Source organism: Phalacrocorax carbo, chromosome 6, assembly GCF_963921805.1.
Source record: "Phalacrocorax carbo chromosome 6, bPhaCar2.1, whole genome shotgun sequence".
NCBI lineage: Eukaryota > Metazoa > Chordata > Aves > Suliformes > Phalacrocoracidae > Phalacrocorax > Phalacrocorax carbo.
In genome coordinates, this window is record NC_087518.1 from 58,364,112 (window position 1) to 58,374,120 (window position 10,009).

Below are 10,009 nucleotides of genomic sequence, written 5' to 3' on the forward strand. Positions count from 1 at the left end.
ATGACCCTACACTCCAGCTCTTCTTTGCCATATAAAGGCAATAGTGTTTCCTCTTATATGATGAAAAAAGAAGGTTTAACATTCTCAGTACTTCTCTTTCATCGAAAGTGGTGCTGTTTCTTGCTTTCACATTTTTGTACTGTGTAACTTCTATATTTAGAATATCATAGAAAATAATTTGGAATATTCTTCCCCAGAAACAGCTGCAGAATTAGCTGCCCATTAAAAACACTCCCTCAAGATTTCTTCCTGTGCAAAAGTAGACTTATTACCATTATTGTTTGTTACACCCACTTGTTCTGTCTGGTGTCCTTCCAGCCGTTCTTATTATGTAAAAATGCCACAATATCTATACTTGTACAGCAGCAGCCTCTCGGGCCAACACCAAGTTTCTAGAAGACATTTTTAGGGGGACACTTACAAGATGATAAGGCTTTTGCCAGCATCCCAGCAGAAGCCCGGTCCCGTACGCTGCAGGGGAGCACGGAGTAGCAGACAGGAGCTGAGCAGGCCAGAGGAAAGGCAACCGGCATCAGTACTTCCTCACTTTCCTGCCAAGGCCTGAGTTACTTTCTTAGCAATAAGTTCTTTGCACTTCATTTGGTTGTTGGGAGCTTTTGTTTGCCATCTCTTAATTCCTCAGACCCGTGAGGCAAGGCTGGCTTCAGCTGCTGCACGTCCCCGGTAAGGAGCAGCCATGGTTCCTCCTGGCCACCAGCTCCCAGCTGCGAGGCTGAGAGGCACCGCAGCACTGGCGGTGGCAATGAGGAGAGACCTGATTAAAACTTATATCAGGAAGGAACTGGCACTAAGGTTTTGTGGAAAGCAGCTCTGCCAACCCCGGCACATGGCCACCAAGCCCCAGGCGGGCGCCTCAGGGATGTGAGGCCAGGCCAGGCCCGGCTCCCAGGCTGCTCTTGCCAGAGAGCTTCAGTGTCCCCAGCTGCACTGCATGAGCCTTACTGAAATAGAAATGCCTGCCAAGCTGGATATCTAGGAATATTTTCAGAAGGGTGAAATGCAAACGTACATAAAAAGAGCTAGCGCTCAGGCCCATGGCATGGTGGGCCGCTCCAGGCTGGGCAGGAGGCCTGGCGTGGCAGGAGGCCCAGGGCAGCCTTCCCAAAAGTATCTTAGTGTAAAAGGTGCACAGTGACAAACATGCCCTCTGAAAATAGGGCAAATGTTCCTTAGTCATTTTAAGTGGTTTTAGGACTGGTTTTCTGAAGTAATTTATTCATCATGCTGCTCATCCTGTTATGCCTTATAGAAGAAGGCCTCTCAGATGCAAAGTCTTTAAAGCCATTTAGGTATCTAATTGCCATCTTAAATTAGTTCAGTGGTAGTGGACACCTGTATACATTTTGGAGAATTGGGTAGTGCACTGGTTTTTAATCAGATCTTTAATGGATCTGTGTGCATTATACATTTCACCTCTTTAATTGGCAGGTAATATTTGTCATCTTTCTTTTTCCAAGCTTTTCAGAAGGTGGCAGCTGAGATGTTACTGCAGAGCCATTAAACCCTTGAAAAAAATGACAGAAAGTGGTGAGCAGGAACAGTCAAGATGGGTAACAACAGTTATTATGAGTACAGCTCTGCAGGTACAATACTGCTTGTCAAGAGCAGCATCTGACCTACTAAGAAACACTGAAAGAAGCATTTCCTATATTCTATATGTAGAAATGTTTTATGCAATGTCAATGAATGTAGTTTTTTGAGGATAAAAAGGTGATAGTCTCAAGTTGTTTCTGCTGTAATACTGGTTCTTTGTGTGTGTGCGTGCGGTTTTTCTCCTAGCTACTTCTGTACCTATTTAGAATTCTTGTCACCTGCTATTCTGAGTTACACTGAGTTAGGAATGTCCTCCTGACTCATCATTTTTGCACTGCACTGATGCTGCTTTCAATTAGCACTCTGAATAATTTAATCAGAAATTGTTTAAATTTTCTGAATTTCTCCCTAAACCCTTTATTTTCTACTATACAGTGTCAACATAGGGGCAGGTTATTACTCAGTAAGGGTGCAATTCACTTTAAAATAGTCTTAGGGATGTTGATGTATATTTATATCCATTAATATCAGAATTGGACTGTGTTCCCTGGTAAAGTGAAAGGGTATGTCAAGGAGCTGGTAATTAATTCCTGCAGCTGAGACCAATTTCATGCTAGCTGGAGAGAATTTAGAGGCAAGAGGGGTTTAATTCACAAGCAATGCTATCTTATGCTAGCTTGGCTGACAAGGTTATCACCCCATCTTTGCTGTATAAATGGATGAATGGTGTTGAAGTAATTCCTGAATCATCTCAGTTTAAAGCCTGTTCTTATTTGCCTGCTTGTCTTGGAATGACAGCCTGTAAACTGCTCCTGTTTGGAAACCGCTTCAATAGCAACTTAATCCATGACATGGTGAGAGGTATTGGAGGGCAGTGGTTTCATCAGCTACACCAGCATAACTCGTTCCTACTAATAAGAGCCCCAGCTCTACTCAAAACTACTGCTGCTGGTAAGGACTCCCAGTGAGCAAAGACAGGGAAATGGCTGAACACAAATCTAAGATGGCTTTTCTTTTACAAAGGTATTGCTTTGTATCAGTTTTGGTTATGAGCTTCCTTTTCCCTGTGCAGCTATCCTTTTCTTATAGCTGTACTTTATATTTGTCCGTTAAATAATTCACTGTCAGCAGTGGCTTTGAAGCAGAGAGTTTTTTCCAAAATTGTAGTTCTACCCTGTGAGTGTTCCCTTTCCAGACCAATTGAAAGCATAACATTTCCGGTTACTGTCTCCTTCAGGGTTCACTTGCTCTCCTGACTTTATTTTGTTGCCTTCCAGTAAATCACGACACTTCCCTATATAGGTTGGCTTTGTTTTAAATGGGTAGGTTAAAGGACATGTCATTAGCTAAAAAGGATTCAGTCATTTAATTTTAAAAATGTGTTTGAGCAGCTTCTGTAGAACATACTGCAGAAATGCTTTTTGCAGGCTGAAAATTATATCCAATCCCCCTCCATTCTGTAGATTATTATGTTGCATAGTGCCATGTTCCAGTTTTCCTGAGTGGATTGCATTCTGTCAAAAAGCTTTAAAGAAAATCATGTCCCATACAGATTTTCTGAACTGTCTTCCAAATGAAATGCTGACATCTGTGAAAATAATGCAGTCTAATTCACTGGAGTCATAGAAACAAACTCCTGTATGTTCCTCACTTCTGCAAATCCTCCTTTAGCACATCTTACAAAAATAGACTGTAAAATGTTTCAGCTTCTTTATGAATTATGCAAGAGTTTCCTGTGACAAACTGCATGTATGCATGCCAAACTGTCATTCAATGTTTGATAACTTCCAATGCAAATATTTCAGAATTTCATTAACTGACAAAAACTAATTAACATCTTACTACTTTTTAAGCAATGATGCTATAGTTCTATCTAGATTGGTTCAGACAATGCTTTAAGAATATTTCTATTTAACTTGCTGGCTGAAAACATATTTTAAAAACAACTTTTTAAAATTTATTTAGAATCATGAAATTTCTACAATTCTACGGAGGCAACAACACCGGGTTCGATATTCAGAATCAGTGGAAATTGGATCCGTGATATTTTCTCTTTCTGGTACAGTACTATGAAGCTTATGTTTTTAAACTAGCCAGCTCTAACGAGGTACAAGATCACCTACCCTACTGTAGGCTACACCAAACTGAATAAAAGCTGCCTTGTTGGAATGTCGTGCAATAGTGGAAAGAGCTGAGCTGTAACTGCACATAAACTGGAGGACAGAGCAGAGAACTTGGAGAATGAAACATTTTCATTGTTGTTTACTTTTTTTGGAGGTATTGTAGAACAGCTACGTTAGATTTGGTGCGCATCAGCTGAACTGTTTAGCAAATTCTTGTTATAACTGAGCAAACATGTTGAGGGCCACTAACATGTAAGACAGCCATTGAGATTTTTATTATTCATGGCTGTAAACACAAGGGTGAACCAAGACCCTCGGCTTTCATCTTTCACGTTGAGTTTGCACACCCAGTGGTAGCTGAGGAGTTAGGGAAAGGATTCTTTGAGAAAGAGTCACAAAATCACAGACTCACACAATGGCGGGGGTTGGACGGCGCCTCTGGAGCTCACCCCGTCCCACCCCCCGCTGGAGCAGGCACCCCCAGAGCAGGGGCACAGGACCGCATCCAGGAGGGGTGTGTATGTCTCCAGGGAAGGGACCCCACAGCTCTCTGGGCAGCCTGTGCCCCTGCTCTGGCACCCGCACAGGGAAGGGGTTTTTTTGATTAGAAAGTCACTGAAACTGCAAACATGAAGTGTCTGTCCTTTCTCTTTAGAGCAGAAGATGCTTTAGACAGGTAGATGAGAGCCTTAAGCCGAAGCCTTCCTGAACTGTAAGGATTAACAAGGCACACGTTGGCCTCATCTTTCATATCCTCGACTGTTACGCTTCCTGAACTTCAGCTGCCTTAACTTTCCCTTTCAGGACAACTTATAACTGGGGTTATAGTTTATTTTTTCATGGTAGACAGTTTAGCTTCCTTTTACAATGTTACAGGTGTGTTTGTTTATGTTATTTAGAAATGGGACTTGCTGAGCTTTTCAATCAGTCTTTGCATTTGCCCTAAATCCATTCCATTACAGCAGTTGCTTGTTCCAGAAGCATGTGCTTTCAAAGGCATTCAGGTGTCTGTACTTGGAGTGGATTGAACAGTTGGGGTTTTTTTTGATGTTATGGTCAACAATAACCTCTGAGTTATTTGTAGTTTTATCTTAAAAATACTAGTCGTTGCTGGCCAAGTCTCATGATTGCATTTCATTGTCAAGATGTGTGAACTCTTTCATGTGCTTTGTTCCATCACCTTTTAAACTATTGTTTGGATAAGAATTCTGCTTTCTGGTTCGTGGTGAGCACTAAATCATGTTACTGCCATGGCGTATCCCTTTATTTCAATTCCTTCAGTAGGTGTGGCATTTATACTGGCAGACGCTCAAGACTTGCTCATGACAGGGGAAGAACAGTTTTTCGAAAGGATTCAGAAGTTCATAAACATTCATCGGAACAGTTTTTTGGTTTTGTCAGCTGCTCTTCATGGACCAGAAGAATGGGACGTCATGTTTAGGATTCAGAGGAGGTATGATTTCAACATCATACCAAAGCTTTTTTTGCTAGGAAGAAATGAAGTATCAGTCCTAGATTCAGGACTGTTATTTTAGGAAATACTTTCAGCAATATGGATTTTATTTTGCTCATGCACTGGAAAATTACTTAAAGCATATGTTTATTAATGGCGAATGAAAAGAACACTAATTGAATCAATCTGATGTGTCATAGGTAATAAAAGGGGACGTTCCTCAAAACATAGCAAATAACATCCCTTTCAATCACTTTAGGGCTACATAATACAACTCTCTAAAGTTTTCTCTTGAAGTGGAAAATCAGGCAATTTTCTTAGCTCTGTCGACATCTTTTCACAGTCATTTTCAAAACAGAACAGGCAAGTTTCCTTCATGAGAAAAGGCTTTATTGCAAAGTACAGCTTCTTTATGAGCTTCTCAAATCTGTTTACTTGGAACAGTGTCTGTTATGCAGAGCTCGAACAATTGAAATCATGTTATTTTACACCAGAAGTATAAAACTGGACCTTAAAACTGGTTCGTTTAAAACTTTATCTGTGATTTCTAATGAAGCCTGAAAACGTGCATGTGTCAGTACATACCTGTTGACAACAGCTATCAGATCGTGCTCCACGCCTGTAGTCAGAACTATTTTCCCGTAGGTACAGCAGTCCTAACTGCAGCTGATTTTCACTCTTGACATCAAAGAAGTGACTATTCTAATGGAGTCTTTGATCTTTACCTCCTTGAAACTAGCAGCGGTTTCGTTAACTCCTGGGCACACTGCCAAACGCTGATGAGCAGCAAAGCGCATGGGATGAAACGTAGGAAATCCATTACCCATTGGTGAAAATTCCATAAATTTTCATGAGAGGTCTTAAAAGCTCCGCCACCATTCAGCAAGAACCTGTTATTCAGCTGATGGCAACGCTAATTCTCAATCTGCTTTGTGGTTATGTAGAACGGAGTTTGGGCATGTGTTGATCACTCACAAATGCGATGTTTTGAAACTATATTCCATTTGGCAGGTCAGTAATTTTATTAAAATAAAAATAATAGTTCTGTCATTGCAGACCACACTGAAATGATGTTGACAAGGCACAATTGTATTTTAGATGCACGTGCTTTGTTACTGCCTGGCAGTTCTGCTGTTGTGTGTAAATCATTGCCTGAGCTTTTGCATTGAAACTTGTGCCACTGTCTCTCAAACTACAAGTCACCTCTTGGCTTTGTTAAAAAACAAAGTCCCCATGTATTTTCAGGCCTTTCCGTGCGACTGTTTCTTTCTGCTTATCTATGGGTTTGTTGCAGTTGGGGAAGGATTTCTTTATTAACAAGACCATTACAGGATTGTTCAACAACATGACCACTTTATGTCGGGTTGTGTATATCACGGGGGAAGAGGGAGAAAGAAATCTTCATCATCACAGCTCAAATGAACATTCCATTAATCTCCTGAGTAAATCTGTATGTTAATCGTTAAACACCTTGGAGCAACGAGCAGCTTTGCGTTCTAATGGCCAGTATTCTGCCCATTGAACAAATTAATAAAATACAAACTAAAATTAGTTTTGCTTCCAATTACAGCAGGTAATTTTCATGGATGTAGGCGCATACTTGAAATACTTTTTGTTGCATTTGTTCCTTCATATTTTGCTTAGCCCAATGCTAGATTAGCAAAATTGCATCTATTTATTTCCCTAATCCCTAAATGTAAACCAAACCACAGTTTCTGCATCAGGTTTTAGCAAAACTCAACAGTGACCTGAGTACCTACTCTTAGGGAAGGACACTGCCTAAAATATTTAAGAAGGACATTGAGGTGCTGACCCGTGTCCAGAAAAGGGCAACAAAGCTGGGGAAGGGTCTGGAGAGCAGGTCTGATGGGGAACGGCTGAGGGAGCTGGGTGGGCTTTAGTCTGGAAAAGAGGAGGCTGAGGGGAGACTGTATTGCTCTCCACAGCTACCTGGAAGGAGGCTGTAGTGAGGTTGGGGCTGGTCTCCCAAGGCACTAGTGATAGGACGAGAGGAAACAGCCTCAAGTTGCACCAGGGGAGGTTTACATTAGATATAAGGAAAAATGTCTTCACTGAAAGAGTAGACAGGCACTGGCACAGGCTGCCCAGAGAGGTGGGGGAGTCACCGTCCCTGGGGGTGTTCAAAAAAACATGTAGACGTGGCACTTCAGGGCATGGCTTAGGAGGCCTGGGGGTGCTGGGTTGATGGTTGGACTTGATGATCCTGGAGGTCTTTTCCAACCTTAATGATTCTATGATTTATTTTCACTAATTAGAAGAATGGGCAGCCATGTTCAGCTCAGATGTCTAACCATCGTGGGTCTTAATGTGAATGAGTCCAAGCCATCAGGGTGAGGGGAAGAACTGGGTGGTCCCAGGGGAGGATACCACAGAGCAGCTGGGCACTGGGGTTGGATTAGATTTTGGGTTATTTAAAATTCCTCAGTCTTTGCTGTCAAGTCCCTACCATGTTTTAGCTCTACAACAGAAAACAGCAGCAATGCTAACTTCGTTGTCACTGTTACCACACACTGAAGACACAAGTCTAAGGAGAGACTCTATGCTTGCCTAAGCTTTGATATCTTCCATGGCCACACCGAACAACCACCAATGCTAGTATTTTAAATCTTCAGATTCCATTCTCAAGAATGAATGCAGCTGAATAACAGTATTTGTAGAAGGAGAGTTAATTTTGGGTTAAATTAATTGAATGACCAAGTGTTTACATGAAATTCTTAGCAGAATTATCCCATTACCTTAATCGTGTCTGACATACTGATTGCTATATTTGGATGGTACATTGCAAAGATTTAGTTCAAATTCTGAAGTATTTTTAGCACAGTGTTTTTAGATACTTTGCTGTGTTCTTCCAAAGCCATTAAGAAAACCCAAACATTTTTTTACTGGCACCGAGAAGAGTCTTCAACAAAATACCAGAATAGGGTTTAGTGCTCTCTGAATGTATACGTGCTGAAAAAGTGTTGATTGATGGTCAAAGAGCCCTAGAAAAAAGAAATGAGCCCTTCCAAATCCCACCTAAACAAGCGGTACAGAAACGGGACAGATGGCTACACAAACAGCATGAGCTCCCCAGGCGCCTTTATATGTAAAGGCAATCTTCTATGGATGTGTGGTGAAGGCACAGCAAGACATTGTTTACATCACAGGGGAATGCTTTCTTGAGTTTTATGGCGTAACAAATTAAATGTGCATTCTGAAAGTAACCTTAACCTGTATTTATTTTGATGTGCAGGTTCCTGGGCAGTCATTTACGTATAATACCAGTTCATAATACTCCTGAAACAGTGAAGTTAATGCTAACTATAGCTAAGGTAAGCCTGGTTGCATATACTTAAAAATATTAGTTCTTCTGCAGTGTATTAGCCAGGAAAAGCCAAGATCTTTAAAATATTTATCTTTCCTTAATGGATTTGGGTTACATTGACCACAATACATATAATACAATGACTGTTACTTGCATGCTTTAGCTGAGTCTTTAAACTATTGTTAAGGGTAACTTTAAAAGCTCTAAATAGCATCTATGAAGACAAATTAGATATTTAATAGCTCATTTGGCTCTTAAGTTAGGACATCTTCACTTCATTTACTAGTGCAGAACCAGCTGGAGATCTAAATATGTAATGACTTCAACTTAAAGTAAAAATGCCAGTCTGGAAACTCTAGTTACTTGTGGATTTTTAATGATGCACATACTAATATTGTGTTTCTACAGCTTAATGAATGTAATTTATCTGTGTATCTGCCACATATCTTGTATGCATCAACACATTATTAATTAAATCTATTTACTGAACCTCTCTAAAGAACATTTTTCCATGAAAATTCTAACTTAGCCACTAACTAGAACAGTACTAGCAGCATCCAATGTGCCAAATAAAAAGAGCAGGTTGAATGACATGGTAGGAATCAAATACAAATTTACGTTTTATGCTTTCCTGAAGTGGACATCTCAAACTAATAAGCATTAACCTATTTGGAGTAGTCTTCATTTTAGAAGCGTGTAAGCTACATCTCACTTATTATATGGCAAAATATGTTAAATACTTACTACAGTGTTCAACTTAAACTTTCTATGGACTCCACTGACGTCTGGCCCAGTCTCTTAATATCGCATTAACCTGAAAGCTTTTAAGATTACTGCTGATGCATAAACTTGAAGTTGCTTTTCTACTTGTTCAGAATGTTGACACCAAACTCAACAGAAGAGCCCCGCAGGAAGTGATGACAGTATATACCACAAATCGGTCGGGTGCCATTACGTCATTTCTCACTGATGCGGTGCAAAGCTAGTTTAATCAACTCATATTTTGCCAGAGAATCCCTAACAGGTATAGGGCCTAAAAAATGAACTTTTTTGCCCCAGATTAACAGACATGGCCAAGGGAGCAATACCTTCCAAGCAATCCCAAGCCCCCATACCCAGCTCCTGTTGCAGTACTATCCAGGTCATCGGATGCAGTGCTGACAGGACTGGTTATTTTAGGCCTGGTCTTGCACCCAAAGGGATACATCACGTCATCTCTGTGTACATCGTTCCTGAATATCCACTTCAGAAAACATGATTCAAATTTTGCTGCTGAATAATTTTCCATTTGTGCTATTTGAAAAATAGGATGTTGAATATTCTGTTACCTCAGAGTTACCGTGTCCTACTCAAAATATTTTCCTTTCCTCTAAGGTAACTTCCAAGCCACGAGCAGATGATATTCGTTACAAAATGGCAATGACAAAAGCCCAAATAATAGAAAACAGTCCAATTTGGAAGATGCTTCAGGAGTACCAGTTGCATTGTAATTAATTTTGTATTTGGGGTTTTTATTCATAAATAGAGTGGCTACATTTTAAACAAAATATAGAA

At 40.5% G+C, this 10,009-nt stretch overlaps 1 protein-coding gene across 1 annotated transcript; it reads left to right on the forward strand.

Annotated features, from left to right (window-relative positions):
• The first annotated feature begins 1,535 nt into the window (after positions 1-1,535).
• C6H1orf146 (chromosome 6 C1orf146 homolog) lies at positions 1,536-9,949 on the forward strand. The gene is made up of 5 exons (XM_009502423.2): positions 1,536-1,604; positions 3,520-3,613; positions 4,962-5,130; positions 8,384-8,462; positions 9,830-9,949. Exons 1-5 carry the CDS (start codon positions 1,536-1,538, stop codon positions 9,947-9,949), a joined length of 531 nt encoding a protein of 176 aa, XP_009500718.1.
• The last annotated feature ends 60 nt before the right edge of the window (positions 9,950-10,009 follow it).

Coding starts and splice junctions, on each gene's coding strand:
- C6H1orf146 (XM_009502423.2), top strand. CDS start 1,536: ATGACAGAAAGTGGTGAGCAGGAACAGTCAAGATGGGTAACAACAGTT. Junction 1,605..3,519: donor TTATGAGTACAGCTCTGCAG/GTACAATACTGC, acceptor AAATTTATTTAG/AATCATGAAATTTCTACAAT. Junction 8,463..9,829: donor TAATGCTAACTATAGCTAAG/GTAAGCCTGGTT, acceptor CTTTCCTCTAAG/GTAACTTCCAAGCCACGAGC.